The 25,813-nt window shown below is 58.3% G+C and overlaps 1 protein-coding gene across 7 annotated transcripts in view; it reads right to left on the minus strand.

Moving 5' to 3' along the window:
• Window positions 1-25,813, minus strand: part of NRXN2 (neurexin 2) — a 110,306-nt gene that overhangs the window by 12,764 nt on the left and 71,729 nt on the right. For 5 of the 7 annotated variants that reach the window (XM_032641053.1, XM_032641054.1, XM_032641052.1 and 2 more), the window contains 5 exons: window positions 17,428-17,609; window positions 12,598-12,769; window positions 8,277-8,366; window positions 4,064-4,389; window positions 1,433-1,511 (listed from right to left, as the gene is read on the minus strand). In XM_032641053.1, the coding sequence (XP_032496944.1) occupies window positions 1,433-1,511; window positions 4,064-4,389; window positions 8,277-8,366; window positions 12,598-12,769; window positions 17,428-17,609 (849 nt within the window). Of the gene's footprint in view, window positions 1-1,432; window positions 1,512-4,063; window positions 4,390-8,276; window positions 8,367-12,597; window positions 12,770-17,427; window positions 17,610-25,054; window positions 25,299-25,813 lie in introns of those variants that run through there. The other 2 variants (XM_032641056.1, XM_032641055.1) reach the window with 2 other exon arrangements.

The raw sequence follows: 25,813 nt of genomic DNA on the forward strand, positions 1-25,813 counted from the left end.
CAGGACTGCCAGAACAACCCCCTCAGCTCTGGCCTACTGGGGGGACACGGAGCAGTCAGGCTTCAGCCTCTGGGCCTGGAGGCCTGCGCTCCAGAAACCTCTCTGCCCCTGGTCTCTGGAACCCGAGCCTCTGCTCCAAGGCTCCTCACACTCCTTCCTTGGTTGCAGCCCACCCTCACCTTCAGCCCCAGAGTGTCTCTTCTGGGGCTGGCAGACCCCCTAGGCTCATGCCCAGGCCAGATTCACAGGATATGCCCAGGTCACACTGCCCACCTCAGCTGATCCCATCACCCCCCGCCCCGACCCTGTGGGCACCTGCCCCAACCTCCAGCCTTCCAGTACCAACAACCCAGGTGCCACACACTGCAAAGTAACGGAGAGAAGTCTCTGGAAACCCAAGCAAGGGATGAGGCTCCCAGGGGCTCATCCAGGACACCACCAAGCCCACGCACTCCCACTGGGAAATCTGGCCACATCCAGTCTCCTTCCATTCCCGCTGCCAGCCTCAAGCACCAGGACCTCAGCTCCTCGGGCCCTCCATCCCCTCAGCTCCTCCCAGCCACCGCCCACCTGTTCAGAGGCACCCCCTGTGCCGTTCCACACCCCACACTTCTGAGTCGGCACCCAAGGCCCACCCCTGCCTTGCCAATCTGGTCTCTCTCTCTCTGGGGCTGCACCCTTCTCTCCAGCTGGAAGCATCAAGTAGAGCCCTGGAATGCCTCCCCCTGTAAGCCTTCCCTACCAGCTCTGCTCTCCTCCTATAGCAGCTCCCCAACTAGAAATCTGGACCAGACCCCAGGCCCAATCTCCCCGGGGGACCTCATGTCTGGCTGGGACACCTCCTACCCAGCATGCTGCCCGACACTGTGTAGTAACTGCCCGAGCTGGGCCTGGCAGCCCCGGCAGTGTCTGGCCACTTCCCTGACTCTGGGAATGAGGAGGGTTCAGGAGCCAGCAGAGACCTCCTCTTCTAGCGACCAAAGAACACCAGGCCTCGGGGGCTGATGGGAGTTGTAGTTCTGGACCCAGGAGTCGATGGGAATTGTAGTTCCTAGGCCTGTGTTCCCCATCCCCATCCCCCACACACCCCGCCCCCCGACACACACACCCTAAGGATTCATGGGAGCTGCAGTTACTCATCTTTCTAGGGAAAAGTCTCCCTCTTTCCCTCCCAGCATCCCTTGGCCCTCAACCCCAGGACCCCAAGCTAAGGACCTCACTATCTCTGAGGGGCACCAAAACGCCAGAAACTGCCTCGCCAGGGGGCATTTGCGGGACCTGGGGCAATGGTAGGAGGGGAAAGGAAGCTACCAGGGAAAGTTAAGGCCTGGCAGCAGGCCCCTCGGGCTCGGGCCAGGTGGCAGGGACAGTCGCCCCCCTCCCATCAGTGTTGCAGCGGGCCCGGGGCAGGGGAGGGGGGAAAGGCACTCACCAGTACTGGGCTCACACTCCTCTAGGTCCTCGTCGTCGCTCGGACACTCGGCCGAGGCCACCAGGAGGTCATCTGTGTTCTTGGGGGCGAGAGGAGGGTGGGGGGAAAGAAGAGGGTTCCAGGCTGGGTCAGCAGGCCCCACAGCCACCTCTTGAGGCACAGGGGATGAGCCCTGGGCTGAGACACACACCCTGGTCCACACCCCAGCTCTCTCATCGCTCGCTGAGTGACCATGGGCCTCCACCTCCCTTGTGCAAAGGCAAACTGAACAGCGCCTGCCCTGCAGCGGTTCCCTCGCTCCCGGGGATCAATGAAACAGCACACGTTGTGCCATTTATTTCTGGGAAGCCTGGGAGACTGGACCCCGGAACTGGGACTGCAGGGCCAGAGCGAGGGGGCCCGGGGCAGCAGGGAGGTGAAGCACAGGGGCCTCTGGAGGCCAGTACAGGCAGACACGGAGCAGGACCTGGGGGGTTTCTTGGCTCCAGCCTCACCACCCCACCACCTTCATCTCTCTCCCAACCCCCTTCCTGGAGCCTGGAAACCGGGCTGCATACGGTAATTAGGGCTGTGGTTGCCATGACAACAGGAGTCGACTTTGTCAGCATTTTCTCTCCTCCTGCTTGCAAAGAAAGAGAATCCCCAAGATGAGTGAGTGTTAAGGGGTGGGGGGGATTCTCAGGGGGTGCTAGGGAAGAAACTCAAGGAGGGAAACCCAGAATCCAAGCAGGAACGGACTCTGAGAGACTTCGGGTGCAGGGAGAGGGCCAGGCTGAAGGCCAAGGATGGGAGGAGTCTGGGGTGGGTAGGGGGTGAAACGGTCACATCTTGCTTCTTCCCCACCCCCTGAGCTTCGGACACTGCAGCCCTCACCCAAGGGCAAGGTGGGATCTGGAAGACTAATCTTCCTTCTGCATCTCCGCCCCTCTGCGCCAGTCTCCCCTGTGCAGGCTTCACCAGCACAGCTATGACCCCTAGAACCCCACCCTTCCCTTCTACCTGGATGGTCTGCCCATCACCTCACACTGAGACTGGACAGCCCTTCTTGCCATTGGGCATTGGGAATGGCCGGTGCCCAACCTTGGCTAGAGCCAGGCCTTTCTCCCAGGGCTCCCCACTCCCTAGGGCAAGGCCTGGCATTCAGGTCCCCTCGATTTTCTTGGCATTGAAGGCAGAACGGAAGGGGGCTCAGGCTTGACTCTCTTGCCTGGACGAGGCTGTCAGCCAGACCCAGGCCCCTGCAGCACTGACGGGCAGGGACGAGGGGACTGCAGCTCAGAGAACCCAGCCCTCATTTACAGAGGCTGAAGGAGGGCTGGCAGTGGAGGCAGGACACGGCCCCATGGCTGACCCAGCCCCTCCCTCACCTTGGGAGGGCAGAGGTCCCTCCAGGCCCAGAGGCCCACAGCCATGTGTGATGGGGGCCAGAAGTAGCTTGGGCAGAGGGAGCAGGGTGACTGAGCAAGGTCCAGTGTGCCAGGTGTGAGCCCTCCCCCCGCTGGCCAACAATGACCGGCAGCAACAACTAGAAAACTCAGCTGCACTCCAGGGCATGCTTGGTAAGTCACATATACTCAATTGGCTTTGGCCACCAGAAAAGCCAGGCCTGTCCTTCCCCAGTGGAGCCTCATTCTCAGGTACAGCCCCCTCCGGTGCTCCCCTGGGTGCAAGAGAAGATAAATTCAAACCTGACACAGGGAGAGCACCTGAGCAGGTGGGGCAGGCAGTGGGGAGGGAGGGTAAAGCACCAGGGGACTGTCTGTACCAGCCCCAGCTCTGAGGCACAGGCATGGAGGACACTGAGGCCTGCTACACGGCGGTGTCTACTCAAGGTCACACGGAGAGGACGTGTGAAGGCAGCGGGCTGGCAGTCTCACTGCAAGGACACCAGCCATCAGGGAGAGGCTGCTCCTGCTTCCATCAGCCTCCGGAGAGGGGCTGCCACCACTGGGTGAGCCACTAGCCCCTCCAGTGCTGTCGTCTCTGTGCCCTGCGCAAAGCGACGCCATCCTGGCTCCCTCCGTCTCTCCCTCGATGCCCACACAACACTGGGTGTCACCTTCATTATGGGGCAGGCAGAGGGGTTCATTCCACCCCTCATCCCCAGCCTGGACTTCCTCTCTCATAAGTGGGGTGGTCTTCCCTGGTCTAGCTAGGTACCAAACTCCCCCTCAACTCTGGGAATGGCCCCCCTAGAAATAGTGGTCACCTCCACATCTACAACATCCCTGGTCATCAGGGTGACAACCGCTTCGAGAAAGGAGACCTTGGGGACTTCCCTAGTGGTGCAGTGGTTAAGACTCCGTGCTCCAAATGCCGGGGGCCTGGGTTCAATCCCTGGTCAGGAAACTAGATCCCACATGCATGCTGCAACTAAGAGTTTGCATGCCACAACTAAGGAGCTGGCGAGGCACAACTAAGGAGCCCGCTTGCCACAACTAAGACCCGGCACAACCAAATAAATAAATAAACAAATATATTTTTAAAAAAAGAAAGAAAGGAGACCTTGCCAGCCCCACCTAAACCACAGTCCCCTCAGACCCTTCCTGAGCGCCACAGTTGCTATGCAGACATCAGCCCTATTCCCCACCTGGAGCCCCGTTCCTCGTGCACCGGCGGAGGGGCCCTCACCTGGGTGGTGCTGTCCCTCAGCGTGGGGGAGCGGCCCCGGCGCGTGGTGGTGGTGGCCATGGTGGTGGTGGTCTCCATGATGGTGGTAGCCATGTCGGCCAGCAGGGTGGTGGCCGTGGTCTCCGCACTGAGCAGCACGGACGGCCCCTCCCCCACCAGGCGCAGGTGGCCCTCGGTCCGCACGTTGGGGTCGCTCTCGGCGGCCAGCGCCAGCACCTTGAGCCCATTGTAGTAGAGGCCGGACACCTGGCCCTGGAAAGGGCGGCCCTGATCCCGGCCCCCAATCTTGATGGCAGCCTGGCTGTTGAAGATGGTCAGCTGGCGGCCTGGGGAGGAGGGGAAGGGGCAGGAATGACAGACAGAGGCGGGGGCAGGCAGTGGGGGGGGGGGGGGAGACCGGAAAGGGATAGGGAGAATGGATGGAGATCCAAGGGAGGGAAGGAGGGGTGGAGGTGGAAACCAGCAAGTGGGGGTGGGGTGGGGAGGGAGAAAGGAGGAAGGGGCAGACACCAAAAGGAAAGTCCTTGTCAGCCACTAGCCCAGCCCAGCCAGGTAGGGACCCTGGACAGGAAGGGTCTCCAGGACATACTTGGGCTCGGAAAGGGGGCCCAGCTCCCCACTCTCCCCACCATGCTCATGCCTCTGGCCTTCCCATCCCCCCTCCTCTCCTGCTCTAGGGGCATCGCTCCCCTTCTTTCCCTTCCCTCAATTTGACCCCCCCATCTTCCCTCTGTGCTTCCCCAAACTTCCCACACCCAGTGTCCAGCCCCAAGCCACAGAACCCTCGGAAGCAGCAGGTAGAGGAGACAAAAAGGCAGAGACAGAGCAGCGACTGCCAGGCCACATGGTCAGTGCATGTCAGGGCAGGGATGGAGATGAGACCGAGGGGTGGACAGCGCATGGGAGGAGCGCCAGCGTGAGGCTGGGAGCAGCCGCGGACCTCACGCCACCCTCCCAGCCACCACCAGGCCCTCTGACCTCTGGCCAGGCCCCCCTCTCTCCTCTTCCCCTCCAAGGCCCGGCCACTGCCTGGGGATCAGGCCCCGGAGAGCAGAGACCTTCCTTCCCCGCCAGGATGTGCAAGCACAGAGATGGAAAACGTTAAAGGGACCTTGCTTCGCTCGCTGACAGCCCAAAAACACCCACTCCAGCTCCAACCTCGCTCTTTACTTAACAGTTACACCTCAGAATTCCCACCTGGGTGGGGTTTGGCTGTTCTGTTTGGTTTTAATGGATCTGGGGGTCAGTTTAACCCTCTGAGTTTGTTGCTTTGGTTTGGTTTTTAGAAAAGATATTTATTGTGTTTAAGTTTAGATTTAACTTTGGTTTTGATGTTGCTTATTTTTGGGGGGAGAGGGTCAGAGGAACTACTAAGTTGCCCCCTGCTCCCCTGGACCTTCAGCTGCTGGTGCTGGGGGTGTTTAAGACCTGGCTTAGCCCTTGTTAGCCTCTGGTTAGTGCTTTGTTAAAGATCTGGTTTAGAGTTACATGCCTGTAAGCCCTGCCCCCCAAACCTGGGCTGAGGACAGTCCAACTTGTGAAACCCACACCCTCGTTGGCAACACAGTTTCCCTGGGACACCCAGGCCTCTGGGGCACCCAAGCATCTGTCTGGCCTCTGGTCAATGATCAGCCAGGGGTGTGTCTGCTCGGCCCCTCTGCTCAACCTCTGTACCTCCTCCATCTCTCCCTCCGCCCAGCACATCCCTCAGGCCTGGAGCAGGGTCACCATCTTACAGATGGGGGAGCCGGAGCCCACAGAAGCGGAGAACTAGTGAGTGGCAGCTGGACACCAGACCCAGAGAGGCCCTTAAGGAGCACTGTGTCCAGAGTTTATTCCCGCATATGAGAATTATGAGAAAAACGAAGGGGAGAAGGTTCACAGTGGTCAAATGAGTTTGGAAAACAAACATTTCACAATTACACAAGAGGTTTGTCTCTCACAGGACCTCTCAGAGCCTTTATTAAAATCCATGTCCATGGGCTTCCCTGGTTGCACAGTGGTTAAGAATCCACCTGTCAATGCAGGGGACACAGGTTCAAGCCCTGGTCCGGGAAGATCCCACATGCCGCAGAGCAACTAAGCCCGCGTGCCACAACTACTGAGCCTGCACTCTAGAGCCCGTGAGCCACAACTACTGAGCCCAAGTGCCACAACTACTGAAGCCCACGTGCCTAGAACCCGTGCTCCACAACAAGAGAAGCCACCGCAATGAGAAGCCCGCGCATGGCAACAAAGATTAGCTCCCGCTCGCTGCAACCAGAGAAAACCCGCTCACAGCAACAAAGACCCAACGCAGCCAAAATTAAAATTAAGATAAATAAAAAATTATTTATTAAAAAAATAAAAAAATAAAAAAATAAAATCCATGTCCATATGCATCTCCAAGAGGAAGAAACAGGATTCAGACTTCTCAAGCTCATTTCACCACAAATCTCTCTCTCTTTCTCTCTCTCTTTTTTATAACCACAAATCTCTTTATCGTGAAGCATCTCATGGGACTTATGCTTCACAGGACATGTTTTGGAACTGGAAAATGGATTCACTCAATAAATATTTATTGAGAACCTACCACACGCCAGGTGCTGACAGTAAAGTAGTCACTCCAAGAATGCCCAGCTTTTGTGCTCAAATACTTTCCTGCTCCTCATTTCATCTCATCCTCCCAGCACCCGGTGTGAGGCAGGCTGAGCCGGGATCACCAGCCCTGTCTCCCCGAGGAGGGAACTGAGGCTCGGGAAGGGGAAGCCTTGAGCAAGGCCATGCAGCAAGTGAGCTCCTCCAGCCACACTCTGGGAAATACTAGAGTATGTGGCCCAACCCTTCACTTTCTAGAAGAGGAAATAGAGGGCTAAAGAGAAGATGTGACCCTGCAGCTAGTTAAAGGATGCCTGGGGTTCCAAACCGCCAGCAGGAGCTCTTCTCTCATCTGGACCACAAGTCCCCCCACCCCCACCCCCCTACCGGGCCTGTCCGGCTCTCCCTACCCTTGGGGTCACAAGTTGTCCCAGCCTCAGCCCAAGCTGCTCCCTTGGCCTCTCTGATTCCGGGAGAAGGAGGTGGGTAATGGAGAGGAAGCTACACAGGTGAGCCAACTAGGCCTCTGGGGCCCCACCCACCATGAACTCCTCAAAGGGTTAAAGTTCACCCCGCTGGAGAGAGCAGCCCAGTGTGGCTGGGGGCTGTAGGTTTTAGCGATGTCTGTTAGTCCCTTTAACTTTTTGTCCTGTTATGGATTTATCACATCTGGTTATCAGCATGTTTAGTCCCCGCTGGCCACGTTGGGGGCTGGAAGTGACATTGGGGGTTTTAGTTGGGGCAGGCCCCAGTGGACATTTAAAAGCACAGTTATCAGCTGGTTAGGTGGAGGTTTAACAGTTCTACTTCCCCCCTAGAGTTTAGCCTTAGAGGTACAGAGCTCGCCCCCTCTCCAAAGGGAATGGGATGGCTTTGCCCTTGGCCCCAACTTCCCTTGGTGACAAGTGGCCTTCTCCCTCACACCCAGCAGCGCCTCACACATACGGCCGCTTAGCCAGCCTGTTCTGTCTTCCTCATCAGCTCAGCAGGCACAGGAATCCCCATGGGATGGCCACCTCTTCCCCATCTCCTAGTCTCCCTGCAACCTCCACTGCTTCTAGGAGACCTTCCGGACCAAGGTGGGCCCGTTCCAGAGATGGCAGTCCCACAGACACTCTCTCAGGGTGGCAGTCTTTCCAGTAGGATCTGAGCCCCCCACTCTTCCCTTTGCTCCTCAGATGACCCTTGTGGACCCTTCCCACCTGCCTTTGGATCCTAGGACCAGCACTTGTTGCTTCCCAAAGCCTTCCTGTTTCTCAGTGTGCTGTGGCCCTCAGGTGGCCCTTGACAAAACCTCTGAGCCAACAGGGCAGCTCCCTCCCAACCCGCACTCCAGCCTGCTTTCCTGGAGGGGTTCCAGGATCTCCCCTATGACCCTAGTCCCTTCCCAGGTTTAGAAAGAGACCAAGGACTCTCCGTCTTCTAGGAAAAGCCCCTCCCCTGCCCAAACCACCACTCTAAAAGACAGGGACCCTGGACAACAGAGAGGAAGGGAACAACCTGGCCGGACAATTGTCCTTTCACTAGGGGGTGGGCGATGGGGAAGGCACGGATGGGGAAAGAGAGAGCTCTGCACCTTTAAGATAGTGTTTTTAAAGTTAATTAATTAATTAATTAATTAATTCTGGTTAATTACCTTTGTCGAGCAGCCATTCATCTACTACTCGACCAAGCCGGTAGGGGATTCTCTGTCTAGCAATCGCCAGGCGCTCGTTATCAAAGTTTCCTTGGAAAAGTTTAGAAAGACAGTAGGTTTCTCAGGCGGCGAAATTAGAAAAGTAATTATGCATTTCTCAGGAGACTCAGAGTAAGCAGCGACATTCAACGGAGAGGGGGCCAGGTCCACCCAAGGCGGGAGAAGAAACGCAGGTCCCTCATCCCCCCTCCGGTCCCCCTCCCTAGGCTCCCATGCAGAGCCAGCCCCACCCTGGGGGCGGGAGCGACCCAAAGAAAAAGAGAGGGACAAAGAAGAAAAGGAAAGGGGAAAGGAAGAAAAGGCAGCTGGAAGGTCAAAGGTCAGAGGTTAAACAGGTTTGTCTGTGCTCTCCCTGTCTGCCCACTTCCTTCCCCATCCCAGAGGGGGGCAGAGGGACGGGGAGGGGCATTTAGCGGGTTTAAGTTAGGGGGTGGGAGGCCTCAGTGGCCCGGCGGGTTACTGCGTTTAGAGGGCTGTTTAGAAGTGGGAGGGACGGGTTAAGCAGGGGGTTTATGCGGCATTTAAGGGGTGGCCCAGCACACGCATTTAACAGTGAGATTTCAACCACTTCTCGAAGCCCCCTCGGCTCCCTTTACCTTCCGTGCTCAACCCCCAGCCTCCCCTCACCTCCCACCACCCCCCACCCCACCACCAGCTTCCACCTGAATCCCCCCACGCCCCCCCACGCCCCCCCCCCCCCCCCCCCCCGCTGCTCTCACTGCAGGCACTTCCGGCTTCTCACCCTGGGCACAGGTGCCTGCTTGTGGCAGCTGGATGTCACCCAGCCACCTCGCCCACCCTTTGCATCTCACCTCTTCCACCCCTGGTCCACCCTACAGGCGCCCCAGCCCTCCTCTGCCTGGTGGCACCTTGCTCTCTTCCCCTCTCTCTCAGCTTCATTCCAAGACCCTCAGACTCCTGTCCGCTCAGGTCCCCTCTCCTTCCGGCCCTGGGGAGCCCAGTCCAGCTCCCACTTGAGCCTTCCTCCTTCAGGTTCCTCCCCCCACAATTCCTAACCTCCGCCCCTCCTCTCAACCCTGGCTGCCCAACTGGATACACACCTGTTCTTCTCTCCACTCACAGGGAGGAAGGAGGATGTGTGTGTGTGTGTGTGTGCGTGTGTCTGTCTGTCTGTGTCTGTGTGTCCTGTGAGCTCTTCCCCAAGGCTGTGGGTGATCCCAAACTGCAGCCGTGGAAATGGAAATGATTTCCTTTGGAAATCTGGCCACTCTACCCACGGAAACCACTTACACGATGTTCAGTAACATGCATGCCGGGGGCATTTTCCCTCTCATCTCCCACTGCACAGCTGTACTACCTGCCCAATGAGACCTGGGCCTGGGCCTGCCTGCGTACACATCCCGTTAATGAGTCCATGGTGTATTCACACGAGCATGGATGGGGCCTCCCTAGGTGCTTACAAGGCAATGAGACCCTGCCTTCCCACAGATTCCACAGGTTCTGAATCCACAGATTCAGGTCACTTGTGTTTCAGACAAAAATGGATCATCCATTTGTTTAGTCACTCAACAAACATTTCTTGAGTGCCTGTTCTGTTCCTGGTGCTGGGTACTGGAGATGCAAAGATGAACGTCCAGTCCTTGACCACCGGGAGCCCCAGCCAAGCAGGAGAGACTGGCAAGTGACCAGCAGTGTCCTGTGTTCTGTTAGAGGTAGCACAGCCCTGGGGACGGGGCTGAGAGGGGCCCTAGAAGACACTGGAGGAGAAGTATAGTAGCCAGAAGAGTGTCAGATGGGGGAAGGGAGGGAGAGGGCACACACAGACAGAGGCAGAGAGGCAGGAGGGCAGGAGGCATTCAGGGACCTACCTGCACTGGGATAGTTGTGGGTGCGTCTGTGTGTCTGTGTGTGGCATGTATTTGTGTGTGGGTCCTGAGAAGGAGGGAAGAATGTATGTGTGTCTCAGCGGCACACATAACAATTCTAACAAAAGCTCCGTTTACACAGCACCTCTGAGCACCTCTGCTACGCCACGCCATTCTAGCACTCTCCTTAGGTTATCTCACGGAACTCTCACAGTACGGCTATGAGGTAGATATTATCCCCAACTTTCACAGGTAGAAACTGAGATCCAGAGGAGCTAAATGACTTGTCCAAGGTCACACAGCTTGTCAGTCGGAGACCCAGGATTTAAAGCCTGGTCCTGCTGACTCGGAGTCCCTGGGCTGTGTCTCTGAGCTCCCTGAGTCTGGGCCATGCACACTGCTGTTGCTCAGGGTGACTCTCGGCTTTCGTAAGGGATCTGCTGTCACAGGGCACACAGGCAGCCACCAGGCCCTCACGGTGCTCTGCTTGGCAGGTAAGGGGGCACCCAGTGGCCTTCCGCACCCCAGCCAGGGGTACCTGAGCAGAGGAGAGAAGGCGTGACTCCTCTAACCTCGCATCCAGCCTACTGGGCTCCAAGGGGAGGAGCTCTGGCTTGACATGGTAAAGCCTTCATGCTCCCCAAGTCCAGCCTTGTCCAGTGTAGGCTGGTGTCTTCACTGCTACAAAGGTTGCCCTGGTGTGTGTGTCTAAGACAGAGCAAAGTCTGATGCCCACAGAGCCTGGCCTGTCAGTGTCTGCGCATCTGTGGGACTCAGCATGGGAGCGTTTATGTGCCTGAGTTGCCCTACACATGCCCAGGCCCTGGTGTAAGCTGGCATCCCACAGTAGTACTTTTTCTTCCTTGTGTCTGTCTGACCGTATGAATATTTGCAGTTGTCTGTGTGTCTGGGGCTGGCCTGTGTGTTTGTCAGCCTCTGAGTTTCTTAGGGGGCCGTGTGGTTCTCTTTATTTCCAGGGCCTGCCTGAAAGTGTCTGGGTACAAGCCTACATGACTGTGAGTTGTGAGCCCACACTGGCATTTTCATCCTAGCATATAAGCGGGTCCATGAGGGTTTGTGCACTTGAACCTCTCACTGTCCTTCTGCCCACGGCTCTCTCAGCCAGCATGGGGCAGCTTCTCTGGGCATCACTTCTGCCAGGAGAGGGGCTGAGCCCGAAGACGCTCTCTCTGCTTCTCAGGGGCTGCTTCTCAGTCAGCACCCGCGCGTGTGACTCTGCAGTGTTGCTCAGCCTGTATCTCCACATCTCTGTGTTTCTGCGGTTCTTCTGCAGTACCTCCACTTCCCCTCCCTCTTCATCTCCCGCACTGGGGCTCTCTTCCTCTCCCTCCCAAGGCTCTGGCCACCTCCTCTCTCGCTGGCTGGGTCTGCACGACAGCGGCTCCATATATCTCCCTGCATCCCTCTGGGAGCTACCTCCGTCTCCGCTTCTGTCTGGGTGACTATTTCCATATCTCTCCCTTGCTCCTCCTCTGGTTTCCTCTCACTCTGAGGCTCTTTCTCTGCCTCCCTCAGATTCTTGCAGAGTCTCTGCCTCCTCATTTCTTTCAGGTCCTCATTTCTGTCCCTCCCCTGTGCTCCTCAGACCTTGGTTTGTCCTCGGCCACCACAGCTGTCACACTGTTGAACTGGGTCTCTTTGCACCCCCGTGCTCCCCCAGCCCCAAGACTGTGAGCTCCCTGCAAGCAGGGGCTGTATGCTGTGTCCTCAGGGCGCGGCACAGGACCTGATTCTAGTAGGTTGTCGATGAAGGTTTGTTGAAGGCGCTTGACCTATTTTTCGCTCTCGTTGTCACTTGTCGTTCTCTCCTTTTCACCATGTCCCTTACTTCTTGAGACCCTGGGGTTCCTTTTCTCTGGGTCTCCATGGTTACTTCTCTTCCTTTATCGAGATCACCTAATATGAACTTTTGACTTGCTCTTTGTAAAGACCTGGGTTCTTGCCTTGGTTCTATCCTTGGGAACAGTCCTGCCTCCTTGCCAAGATCCGTTTTGGGTTACTTCTGGATCTTCTCTCTTTGGTTTCTGCATCTGCCTCCCCATTTCCGCCTGTCCCTCTTTTCTCAACTCATCCTTCCCTCAATTACGACAGACTCTCCCTACTTCTACCTTCCTTCCCTCCTCTCCTCCCCCATCCACAAACTGGACTCTGACCTTGCATCCTTCCCGGTTCAGCTGTGCCGCCTCCCTCCTAGCTGACCCACTCCCACAGTCTCGCCCCCACCCTACAAATCCCAACTTTTCCCTTTAGCCCTGCCCCGCCATCGTCCCGCCCCTACAAGCCACGCCTTTCCCGCGCCCGAAAGCCTCGCCACTTAACCCCGCCCCCGGTGCAGGCAGCTCTCCTATCAGAGGCCGCCTCGCCCGCCCTGCCCCGCCCTGCCCCGCACCTCCCCTGCGCCCCGCGCCGCCTACCTGCCGGGTACCGCTCGTTGACCGGCCAGCTGTCCACCTGCAAGGTGGCATTGCCGCCGCTTCGAGTGAAGCGCACCACGTGGTATTTGCCGTCGCTCACGATGGCGTTGGGCTCGTCGATGGTAATGTCGTCCGTGCCCACGTTAAAGATCACCCCCACGGTGCCCTGGTCCTGGGGACAGGGAGGTAGAGGTCAGGGATCCGGAGGGAGAGACCGTTCACTCCTTCTAGAACTCCACCTGTGAACACCACCGGTCCAGCTCTGCAGCATTTAACAGCTTTACAACACACCTCTCCCAGCCGCGTCTTTACTGGACCTTTTCACCTGCCCAAGGAGGTGGGCAGGCTTGTCCCCTCCCTGCCTCATATGCAAGCAAGGGAGTAACTGAGGTTCAGAGAGGTTGGGGAAGCCACCGTGGGGTGCACAGCATGGGCCTGGAGCACTTCCACTGACCACACCTGCCTGTTGCTTTTTGGTTCAATCAAAATGTTCACAAATGTTCACAGGGCACCTCCTCCATGCAAGAGGCACTGAGCCTCCAGGCCCCAGACAGGGACGACCAAGAGGAACCCAGGACCAGTGGGACCACAGAAGGTGGAGGCTTCACCAAGGCACAGCCAACAGAGAAATCCACAGAAGCCAGCCCTGTGCCTGAGGAGGGTCTGGCCTCCCCACTCCTCACACCTCCAAGTTCAACCCTCGCCTCCCCTGCATGTTCTGCACTGGGCGAGTCCCTGAGGGCTCTGGCACCAGGGCATTGGCAGGTGTCAGCCATGGAGGTCAGGCCTGAGTGCAGGGGCAGCCCCTTTGCAGTCAAGGGGGCACAGGCGCAAGGTCTGGACTGTGTGTTTTGGAGGGAGTCAGGTATAGAAAGAGAACAAGAAGACAAACCATGTTGGGCTTATTAAGGGAAGGTGAGCTTGGGGGTGTAATGGTAGAGGATAGGGCCGGCAGCTGGGAAGGGACAGGAAGAGGAAAGACAGGGACTGAGGCCTGGAGAAGGGGAGCAAAGAGTCAGTCTGAGCAACCTCTCCCAGGACCAGGCTCCGGAGAGGACCTGCATAGGGAACCCTTCAGAGGCCACCCAGGATCCAGCCCAGGAAGAGTTCTGTCCATGGTGCCAGAGTGAGAGGGAGAGCCTCACTGAACCCCTAAATGGTGCCAGGTCCTCCGTGGGTACTGTACACACATGCTGTCTTCATCCCCACAGCAACCCTCTGAGGAATAGACAGCATCCCATTCTACTGAGGGGGAAACTGAGGCTCAGGGAGGCTAAGTAACCTCCCCCAATCTCACAACTCATAAGAAAGGACCCCCAGATTTGAACCCCAGTTGGCCTGACTCCAAAGCCAAACGCTCCCTCCCACTTTGCCCGCCAGTCTCGGGAGACACTGACTCAGAGTGCTGGAGGTGGGGGTGATCTGAGAGGCTACTGAGGCCAACCTTCCTTCAAGACCAAAGACGTCTAAAGAAGCCAGTGGAAGGCCCACTCGGCCCTAAACCTGAGCCCTTATTCCATTCCCCTGTACTACCCAGCAGCACCCCCGAACTCGGCCTCCTGAGTTCCTGCACCCCTCCTCCCACACAGGACAGACACTCGCACAGGCTCACACAGTCACGGGGACCAGATCATCACAGAAGACACTACACTCCTGGAGTCTTCCTGAAAGACTGTTGCAGTCTTGCCTGGGCATGAGGAAGCATTTAGTTGCCACCTCCAGCACCCAACAGGGCTGAGAGGCTTGGTGGCACTGGGTGTGGGGATGGGGTGACTCACAGAAGGGGCAGGGATTGGGGTTTTGCAGAGAGAGCTGGGGGGGCAGGATGTGCAGCCGTGGCCCACTTGAAGACCCACGCCCTATCCCTTCCCCACTGTGGGTCCAGTTCTCCCCCTCCTAGAACCTGGGAAAGACACACGCACACACACACACACACACAGAGTCATACACACACACTCACACACACACACGAGTCATACACACGAGTCATACACGTGCAGCGTCCCTCAGATGCAGCAAAGCAGGGAAACTGAGGCCGAGCTTGCCTAACAAAGGGTACTAGCAAGCCGCACTCATCCACCACCCACAGACTGACGACATCCAGGGAGAAGGGGTGGTCTCTGCTCCCCACGTGAGAGGAACAGACCTCAGTACTATTGTCAGTAATAGAACAGCATCAGCCCCTTGGGTGCCTCTGAGGGTTTCTCCCCACGAGGCTCAGCCGGGTGGTGACAACGGTCAAGGAGCAAAAGTGGTCTGGGAGCCGGGATGGCAGAGGGCTGTCCAGGGCGGCTGGAAGGCAGGACACCTGCGTTTCCTAGGAGGCAGCCGAGCCCAGAGCCCAGAGCTGTGCACTCCAGGGGAGAGGCAGCTCCCAGAGCTGCTCCCCACGTGAAGTCAGTTGTCACTTCTTTTAAAGTCATTAATTCCTAATTCCCCAATTACCTCATTAGGCGGCGGTGGGAGAACGAGGCCGCTCCTACAGCAAATAATTATGGGAGTCAAAATTAATTTGGCAAAGTGGAGCGACGCTTTATTAGAAACGTCAAATTGCTTTTCTCTCATTTTGCTGCCGCCTCCCCACTCTCTGAGAGCTGCTAACGACGCTGCGGTGGGAGCTGATATATCACCAGGGGAGAAGGGGGCTTGGGGGCCGCCCCAGGGGGCTTCAGCCCGTCGGGTGCCCAGCTCTCCCCTCAGAGCTGACCTCTCTCATGGCTCCCACGCTTCCTCCAGGGCCCCCAACCCTCGCCAGGCTCCTCATCCCAGGGGTAGCCCTGCCCCGCCCCGCCGGCTACAGCACCAGGCACCAGGCCTCGTTCCTCCATAACCCTCGTTCCTCCATAACCCGGCACCAGGCGAGGGCTGTGGGCAACTGCTGGGAGGGCAAAGGAGACTCCTTCTCCCTGCACCCTGATCCCCCTGCCCCTTCTCCTCAGCACTGGGGGAACCCTGTCCCCTAAACCTTCAGGCATATAAACAGAAGTTGTCAAATGAGGCAGACACAGTATGCCCACAGATCTACTCACCCAGGTGGGCGCTCACAGATGCTCAGGACATCAGTGGACACAGTGCTTCCTACGGCTGGGCAGTGAATGTCCTCAGTGCTTTATATACATGATCTCGTTTATTAAACCTGAGAGCATCTCTGTCCGCTTATCATGCCATTACACAGATGAGGACACTGAGGCTCGGAGACACAAGGTGACTGCACTAGGGCAGAGCAAGGACACGGACTCAAACCCAGGCATCTGCTCCAAAGCCACACACCACCTCTCAGGACTGTGTAATGAGAGAGCAGCAGCCCTCACTCACAGAGAGGGACCCGGAAACACAGTCACACCTGCCACGCAGAGTCAGGAGACTGAAACAGCAGCAAACGCCACACTGCCAAGAAATACAAATATAGAGCGACACACCCGATCAGAGGCCACGAGACTGCCCCCCATGGCGCCGCCACCCCAGCACTCCTGACACAATCAACATGCACGGGGCCCACAATGTCACATACAGTCACCGTCCGCACTGCCTCTCACGCAAGTGGAGACGCTCACACGCACGGAACTTGCAGGCCTTCTCCCCAGGCTACTCCTTACTCTGCTTTCCTTTCCCCCTCGTTTCCCTGCCCGGCCTCCCAGGCCCTGTGTCCATCAGCTGCCACTTCTACTCCAGCTCCGCTCTGTCCACAGTCCATCTCTCCTCAGACCTCCTTCCTTCCCTCCCTCATGTCGGGGAAGGGGTATGCAGGCTGGGGACCCTGCAAAGCTGTCGTGTAAGGAGGGGCCAGAGCCCAAACGAGCCTTCTCCCCTGGCTCCCTTGCTCCCCTGAAAGCTCAGGGCCCCCCACTCAGACCCTTCCAGCATACAGAGCCTGGCCAGCCTGTTCGACCCTCCCAGCTCGGGGTCCTGGCCAGGGTCACTATGTGGGATGCGGGCAGGGAAGGGAGGGGGCCGTAAGTGGCTGCATAGGTGGAAAATGGAGACTGAGGTCAGAGGCCCAAGGGTTAAGACAGTGGGCGGGGGGGCAGGGGAGAGGCTAAGAGCACAAATGAAATGGAGCAAGGCTTGAGGCCACAGAGAAGTGTGTGGGGCCAGAGCAGAGAGGCGGAAGAAAAGGGGCCGCCCGAAGACCAGAGTTAGGATGGAAACTGTGAGAAGAGGAGCCACAGGCATGGCGGGGGGCCTAGAGGGAGGCAGTGGGAAGCAGCAGAGGGCGAGGAGGGGAGCTGGGCAGAGAAAAGCAGAGCTGAGCGGGACCGGAGGCCAGAGCAGAGACGTGGGGTAGGGCCGAGGTCAGGGAGGAATGAGCAGGGATATGGCCAGAAGGGCTGTAAGGGAGGCCAGGTAAGGGGGCGGCTGGGAGGGCAAAGGTCATGGGAACAGTAATCAAGGGCAGGGAGGCCCGAAGGAGGGGACAGGAAAAGGTGCAGGACACAGTGGGAGGCATAGGCGGTGCAGGAGTGAGCAGGCAGCAGCCCAGGGCAGTCACAAGGTGGGGATGTTCCCACAGGCTGCAGGAGAACGGCCGGGAAGGCTCAAGGAAGCCCCTGACTACATTCCGGAAGGTCAGAGACACAGACGGTCTCAGGGTGGGGAGCTGGGGAGCTTCAGGTGAGCGGAGGTGGCTCTGAGGGCCTCAGTGAACAACCAGGAGGAGAATGGGTCTCAGGTGCGGAACCACAGACTGGAAACCCCAGCACTCAGGGAACAGAGGTTCTGAGGGCTCCACGGGAGGGCAAGATGCGAGGTGCTGGTCCCATGGCAAGAGAGGACTGAGTGGATTCGGGGCAGAAGGCTGGGGGGTCGGGGGTGCCAGCCCCGCGTCCTTACGATGTGCAGCTGCAGGTAGTCCCCGAGGCCGGAGGCACTGTCCACCCGCACCAGCACGGCGCTCCGCTGGTGCGTGCTGAAGCCCACGGCCAGGCGGTCCATCCTCGTGCTCGGCCGGTCATTGGGAGGCCATGTGTAGGTGATGAGCGCTCCCCCCTTCCCAAAGATGTATGTGGTCCCGGCTGCAGAGAGAAGGAAAGGGAGACAGAGATAAGAGGTCAGGAGGGCGAGATTAGCAGGTCCTTGGGGCTGTGACCAGAGCACTGGGACACCAGGTTTAGGGTACGGGGGCTTCAACTGTGATACCCACAGCGGCCACCAGGCCCTGCCCTCCTAGGGAACAGTTGACAGGCGGGTGCCTGGGTGGGAGCCCGTGCAAGCGCACAGACAGATGTAGCCGCCTCATCAAGAATTCTAGCTTTAATTACAGCAAAACAGAGAGGTAACAGAGAGAGTGACACACAGAGAGAGCGAGCCCGGAGAGAGGCTGGCTGCAAGGGGACAGGGAAGATCGCCAGGGACAGGCAGGACCCAAGGGGCCTAGGCCTGAGCCGCTCGGCTGCTCCCAGGGCTGGCAGAGGTGGCAGGTTCGAGGTATGTGCTTCTGCGATGGCGGGCGGAAGAGCAGGGGCTGTTTGCTCTGACTCACAGCCTGCAGGCTGGCCCCGCTCCAGCACCTGCTCCCCACCCCCTCCCAAGCCCCTGCAAATCCTGGTCCCACTTTGCCCGGACTCCCTGCTTCTACTCCCAGCTAGGGGGCTGCCTGGGTGCCAAAATGGGGTGGGGGGAGGGGGGGTCCTGGAGCCCTGCCCAGAAAAGAAGAGACAGACAAGGGGGTGGGGGGGTAGAGATTGACAGCCAGAGGAGGAAGGAGGCAGAGAGACAGATGGACAGAGAGGGACAGAGAGGGGTGTAGGTGAGAGAAGGCGGGAGAGTGGGAGCCAGAGATGATGAAGGGATCCCTCTCCCTACCCTCTCCCACCCCACTCTCTCTCCCCCTCTGTCTCCTCTTTGCCATCCGGCTGCTGCCTGGGCGGGTGTGAGGTCCCTAACGATCTCAGCCCCAAAATAAACCCTATTAGTCGCCTTGTTCCCTCCTGCAGCTGCCTGGGCTCCCTGGGGGTGGGGGCAGACTGATGGCCAGGGTGGAGGCAGGGGTCAGGGCCGGTCGCCCAGTTTCCGGGAAGGGAGCTTTGTCTGGGAGGCCTAGAGGACTAGTACTCTGGGGCCTTCAGAGAAGGAAAGACAACAATCTTGCATTCTTTAGAACATAAATGGAGCAGATGAGACTCATAAAATGCTTAATTAAATAATTAGCCACTAACAACTCCTCTCAAAGCACTTCTTGCAAGTAGAGGGGTTCAGGGGAGGACTTATCCAGAGAGAAGGAGAGAGGCAGATGGGGCGTGAGGGCAAAAGCCTGCAGTAGGCTGGGAGAAAAGCAAGGCCTTGGGGGTGGGAGAGCTCTGGGTGGGATGGGAAGTCCGGGTCGGGGAAGGCCTGGGGTACTTCCCCGGAGCCAAACCGCTCTGCCAAGATGGCAGCCAAGCTGGTAACACTAAGGCCAGGCCTCTCAGGCACCTTGGGGGTCTCTCACCTCAGGGACTGGGAACCCCACTGTAGTTTGGGCAATCAGGGATCAGGGGTCTCTATCCCAGGAAGCTCCTAGGCCCCCAAAGGAGAGGGGACTCCTGAGTGCCTTGGAGGGAGGTACCATCTGCCGGCCCAGGAGAAGCTGAGAAGGGAAGCCTGTTGCCTGGGTCCCAGAGAGGCAGTGAGGCCAGCAGGGGGCTGGGGCTGGGGGGGCAGGAGCTGTCACCCAGAGCACTTGTCATCAGGGCCCTCCGTCTCCCCAGGCAAGGCTAGAGGGGAGAGGTGACTCCCGGCGGGGCAAGGCAGGTGGGAAAGAACCACCTTGATGTCAATTAACTGACACCTTGCCACAGCACATTGCAGGGAAAGTCCCCGCGCAGAAGATAGAGGGAGCTCGGCTCTGCCCCTCCAAACTGAGGTATGCTTCCTACCTGAGGGCCCCGGAGGCTCAGCAGTGAGATCTGAACTCTCAGGATGGGGTCCCAGGATCAGGGTGGAGAGCTGGACTAGGGCAGTGAGTCACACACCCGCCTCCAGCAGGTCACTGCCTGGACAGGGCAGGGCCCGAAGGCTAGGAGCAGGGTAGGCCTCAGTCAGCAACGGTCTCTCCACTCCCAACACTGCAGCACTCTGGAAAATCGGCTGTTTCCATGGTAACCGTAATAGCCAGGGTCCTCCCTTCCCCCTCCACTCACTCACAAGCTGCATGTACAAAATTTGGGGGATGAGGAGGGCCAGGGGAGCTAAGATGCTGACCCTCCTCCACATACACCCCTCCCTGCTTCCCAGACAAGAGGCTGCTGCCTCTCACCCCCTGGGCTCCAGGGCCTCCCAGTCAGACGCAGGAGGGGCTTACTGGGTTTCTTGATCCCTCAGACCAGCGAAAGAAACTCCATCTACGTGGAGCCTCCCAAATCTCCCAAGTCTAGGGGAAACGAGGCCCTTTCTCCTCACTTTCCCACCCCAGGAACCCAGACAGCACATCAGGCTGAGCCCGGAGAGGGCGCGAGGAGCGAGCACGCCCTATGCCCCATAGGGCAGTGAGGCCGGAGGGATCAGAGGCGGGGCGGGTGCTCCAAACCCCGCAGACCCCGCACCCACAAACAGGCCGCGACGCACCCAGCTGCGCACAAAGACCCAGTGTGGAGAGGCAGACCCCGGACAGGAGACAGCCGGGAAACATGGCGGTAAGCGCACAATGACGGGCCCTGGCAGGCGGCGAGGGCAGCGGCTGGCTGGCACTGCGCAGGACGGGACAGGCGCACGGGTCCCCGCCCCCGAGGCCCATGGCGCACGGGCCGCACATCCCCGCCCCAGCCTCCTCCAGTCCCCAGCCAGGGCCCTGCTCGGCCGGGCCTCCCCCGGGATTTATTACACACAGCTGCTCTCCCACTGCCGCCAGTTTTTTACGGGGGGGCTGGCCTGTTAAAGCCTAAGGGCGTTTATTACACGGTGGGGGGATAGGGTGGAGAGACACTTGTTGGGCCGAAGAGGTGAAGGATGAATGGTTTATCGGACTGGGGCGGCAGTAATTACCCTGGGGAGACATTTCTCTCCCCGGCACCCCGCTCTAGCCCTCGGGCGCACAGGACTCGGGCTGGGATGAACGCGGGCGGAGGGGCGGGGCTCCGCCTGGTCCCGCCCCGTCCCTCCCCGCCGCGCTACGTAGGCGTAGGCGCCTCCCGCCTCTCACTCCGCAAGCCGTCCCCTGCCCTGGCCACCGGGCGTCCTGGATCGGGGGCGGGGGGGGGGGGGGGGGGGGGGGGGGGGGGGGGGGGGGGGCGAAGGCACATGGAGCCCAGGACACCGAACCACAGCTAGAACCTCTGAAAGGTTCCGGAGAGGGCTCCAGAGAAGAAAGGGGCCAAAGCCAAGGCCCATTATGTTGCCCTAGGGTGGTCCAGACCCATTGTTTTTTACCTCCCCAGGAAAACGCTAGTGAGCTACAAAGTACACAACATTGCAGGGTGGAAGGGTGGGGAGCAGCCCTGAAGCCCAAGGCAAGACAGCCTCTGGCCAGACACAAAATGCCCCAGGCCCAAGTGGCCACCACCCAAAGGCCCTGGCCTGGAACCTTCTGCCCACACCCAACACAGTCCCCTCAATGCCTCCTGGACCCGGAAATTCACTGATCCAGTAGAACACTAAATGATCAAGAATCTTCTGTACAATTCCCACACACCTGCATTCTAGAAAAAAAAAGAAAAACCCCAACCAACCATTAATAATGGTTAACTTACCCAGACCCAAACAACATAATCATCCCATGTGAAAAACCACCCATGCAGTGCTGCCCCTGTGGTTAGAACTACACGTGCAGACCCTCTGTCTGCCTGTCCCTGCCGCATCAGAAGCCATGACAAAAACCTTCTGGCAGATCTCGAATCATGAGAGGATAAAACGTCTTGTACAATCCAGAAAAGCCGCAGTCCTGGGTGCCCACAGCCCACACCAGCTCTCTGAATACAGACCGTCACAATCCACGGGGTTCTCTCTCCAGGTCCAGAGCCCTGGGCTCAGGTCTCTCTTGATCCCAGAACAATAGCCCCTCAATTCTTAAGCCTGTTCTTGGCCATAAGACATCCAGTCAGAAATCCAAGTGAACACACCCATATCCAGCAAATCAAATGAAATGCCGGCCCCCTTTAGAAGCTGGAGTGATGAATCCAGAACCCGTGGAAGCTCCTGACTCAGAACCGAACCGGGATTGACCCCTCTGTTCCTGGCCTCAGAGGGTACAAGCAATGAAGGTCAGGGGCTGAAAGGCTCGTAAAGGGCTCTGAAACTAGAATCAGGGTCAAGGATCAGGAGAGTGTCACCCCCTCAGGCCATTTTTAGGACCCGGGTGTACTGGTCCTCCCAGGCTCAGACTGACATCAGGTGCAGGAGTGTCAGTGAGTGTCCGGCAGGTCAGTAGGGATATTATGTAACGGGTGGGGTTGAGGGTGGAAAGGGAAAGGCAGGAACGAGTGAGGAGAGGAGGGAAGGAAGGCAAGGAGGAATGCAGGAAGAACGCAAAGAGTCGGGAAGTGGAGACGCAGGTGCAGGAAAGAGAGGCTTCTCACACTGGGGGCGGCCAGGGAGATGCTGGCACAGAAAGGAAGGGTCTCCCCTGGCCTACAAAGGTCTCCCGAGCTGGCCTCTTCCTCTAGCCAAGCATGGGGTCCCAGCAGAAGCCCATCCTGTCGCCTCCCCCCACATCTGAGGTGCGCCCAGGTGGGGTTCAGCCATGACAGCTGGCCTCCTCCCTCCTCTTCTATCCGTCCTTTGACCCTCTTCCTTCCTCTTAACTGCCTGACCGTTCTTGGGCTCCTCCACTCGGTCTCCCCACCACCTCCCATCACTGCCCTGCAGCACCCTCCACCTCCTCTGCTTCCACGTGGTCCTCGGCAGCCATTGGCCCTCTTGGGGCTGTTTGTCTCCTCTGCACAGCAAGGGAGTCTCTGAGGCCATCCCAACACCAACATTCCATAGGTTCCCCCAACACCCCCGCTCAAGCTCTTTCCTCCATTTTCTCTCCGTCTCCCCCAGCTCTTTGCATCCCGACTCCAACTCCTTCACGGAGCCTTCTTCTGGCACTTTGGCTCCCAGGTCCCTCCTTCCAATCTGCTCAGCTCCCCTGGGCCAGCCCCTCTCTCCTTTCCTTTCCCCTTTCACCTCCTCTCCTCTTCCCCCCACCATGATTTCCCCCAACAGCCTTTCTTCTCTTGTCCCTCCATGCCTCTCCTCATTGCCCAGAAAGACCATGTCCTATCTGGGTGTCTCTGGGGACTGAGCCTCAAGGGAGTCAGAAGGGATGATGAAGGGGACGGTGAAAGGCAAACAGGGCCAGATTGCTCACAGGGAGAAAAGGGGAGTTAAAGTCAGGTGCAAGGTGTGGCGGGGGAAGTGGAGCAAGGAGCCTAGAGAGCATCGCACAGAGAGGACCCCAGCTGGGACAGGGGCTAGCCAGGGACACTCTGCTGGGCAAGGGAGAGGAAAGGAATGAAGGAGAGTGTTGGAAGAGGCCGCTCCTGGGAACTGGATGAAGAGAAAGTAGAGACATGAAGAAGATAAAGGTGAACTAGGAGAAAAGGGGGAAGGAGAGTAGAAAAGGGGTGGAAGGACTGAAAGTGATATGGGAGAACAAAGATTGGGAAGCAAGGATGGACAGATGTAGAACAATGATGGGGAGGCAGAGATGAGTGCAGAAATAGAAGGCCATGAGGGCATAGATGGGAAGTGAAGATACAGGCATGAAAGATGAGGGCAGAACAAAAATGGAGTAAAAAAAAATGAGAGGGGATGGATGAACAGAAATGGAAGTGATGGGAATACAGAAATTAGAGGCAACAAGGTATAGAGTGAGAACTGGTAAAGGCACAGTGATGGGAGTCAAGATAAAAGGTGATGGAAGCATGGAGATGTCAGAGTGCCAAGATGGGAGGTGATAGGGGTTCAGAGATGGGAAGTGATGGGAGGACAGGTATAGGAGGTGATGAGGATATAGGGATGGGAAGTAATGGAGGTACAGAAACGGTGAGTGTTGGAGGGATGAGATGGGGACCGAAGATGAAAGGTGATGAAGTATATGGATGGGAAGTGATGGAGGTACAGAGATGGGAGGTGATGAGTTGCACCATATGGGAGGTGAGAGAGGTACAGAAATGGTGGTACCCTATGGAAAGTGATAGCAAGGTACAGAGATGGGAGGTGATGTGGAGTACAGAGAAGGGAAGTGGACTAAAATGGGAGGTGATGGGGGTCTCTGGGATGGTAGGTAACAGGAGCTTTGAGATGAAATGTGAAGGAGAGACTGAGATGGGAAATGATGGAGTCTGACATGGAATAAAACGTGAAGAGGGACACACACGGGAGGTAGTGGGGAGGGCAGAGATTGGAAGTTATGGGGATGCAATAATGGGAAGCGATGGAAGTACACATAATACGGAAGACAGAGATGGAAGGTGGCAGGTACAGAGATGGGAAGAGATGGCATCCAGAGAATCTTAGAGGTCTAAGGTATGAGGTGATGAAGGGACTGGGCTGGGAGGGCCAGCAAACCCACAAAGGGCAGAAACCAGAAGTGATAGAGGTCAGAAATGGAAGGTGATGGAGTCTGATAGGGAAGAGGAAGTAGGTTTTGAGATGGAAGGTTATGGGAGGGGGTGCTGAGATAAGAGGTGATAGTCAGTGTAAAGTGATAGAGGACTGACTCCGGAGGTGATGGGGAGACTGGGATAGGGGAACAGAAATTCAAACAGTGGGAGGTGGGAGATGCTGAGGATCAGAGGTGGAGGTAGGGCAGAAATGAAGAGGTGTGGAGAGGAGAAACGAGATTCAGGGAATGAGGCTGGGAGAATAATGGGACAGTGGAGCGAGGTGATTGCTTGGAGGTGGTGGAAGGACAGTAATAGGGGAAAGACAGGACAAAGACGGGACAGTTGCTGGAGAAACAGAAGTAAAATAGAGACAGATATGAAGAGGTGAAAGAGGCAGAGATGGAACACGTCTGAGCCAGAGATGATAGGTGGGACAGAGGTGAGAGGTTGGTGGGGGACAAAGATAAGAAAATAATGGGTACAGAGATGCTGGACCAGCAGTGGGAAGGCGATGGTGAGGCAGAGGTGGAGGTAAGCCAGGTGGAGAAATGATAAGGGGCAGGTATGGAGGAGGTGAAGACAAGAGAAACGGAAGGGAGAGCTGGGCAGAGAGGATGAAAGGACAGATGGGGAGGTGGTGAGGGGACCTAAACAGGAGGGTGATAACAAACCAGAGATAGGGATTCGGAGGTAAAGGTGAGGCGAGGAATGAAAGTGATGAAGACAGAGATGAGGATGATAAAGGGACGGGGTGGGGGGATTGTGATGAAGAGGCGAGGGTGGGGCTGAGATGCTGGGAACCGAAGATGGTAGGTGAGGGGATGCGGGCCCGCAGGGCCGAGGGGCCGAGCCTCGGCGCTCACGGGCTGGGGTGCGGCCCGCGGGGGCCAGGGCCGCGCACACGGGAGGCCCCGGGGGCCAGCCGGCCGGCCGGTATCGGCAGCGCCACTTACCGTGCCCGCCGCGGGTGAGGAAGGGCATGCGGTTGATGGCGATCGGCACGGTGCCGTGCTTGCTGTGGAAGTGGTGGACGTGGTGGGTGGTGCTGAGGCTGGAGGAGACCCGGGCCCCCTCGGCTGCCCCAAGCAGCAGCAGCAGCAGTAGCGGCAGCAGAGGTGGCGGCGGCGGCGGCACGGGCCCGGCCAGGGCGGGGGGGCGGCGCGGGCACCCCCCCGGCCCGCTCCCCCCGGGGGGCATTTCGGCCCGGGGGCGGCCGCCTCACAGTCCCATGGTCGGGGGCAGGGACGCGGGGCTGCGTAGCCCCGCGAAGCCCCCCTCCGGCTCCGAGCCCCGGGAGGGGGGTAGGGGTGAAGAGAAGGAAAACCAGAGCCCAAGCCTCGGTCCCGAGACAACGAAATCAACTGGATCCCGCCGGGAAATCCGGGGTCCGCAGAGTGGCAACGCCAAGGTCCAGGACGCCTGGATCCATCGCGAGGAGCTAAGGGTCTCCCCGCATCCCGGCGGGGTCGGAGCGGCGCAGAGGGCCGTCAGAAACCCGGGGGAGCGCCCGGGGGAGGGGGCATGGTGCCGGGTGGAGAGGTAGGGGAGGCGCGGGGGCCAAGCAGGGAGGGGAGAGCGGGGGAAATCCTGCAGAAAAACCGAGCCGGGGAGGAGGGGGACTGGAGGAGAGAAGCGGGAGACCGACGGAGGCTAGGGCCGCTGCCGCTGCCGCTGCCGCCCGACGGAGACAGGGGAAAGGAGGGAGGGGCCGG

Source organism: Phocoena sinus, chromosome 8 (genome assembly GCF_008692025.1).
Source record: "Phocoena sinus isolate mPhoSin1 chromosome 8, mPhoSin1.pri, whole genome shotgun sequence".
NCBI lineage: Eukaryota > Metazoa > Chordata > Mammalia > Artiodactyla > Phocoenidae > Phocoena > Phocoena sinus.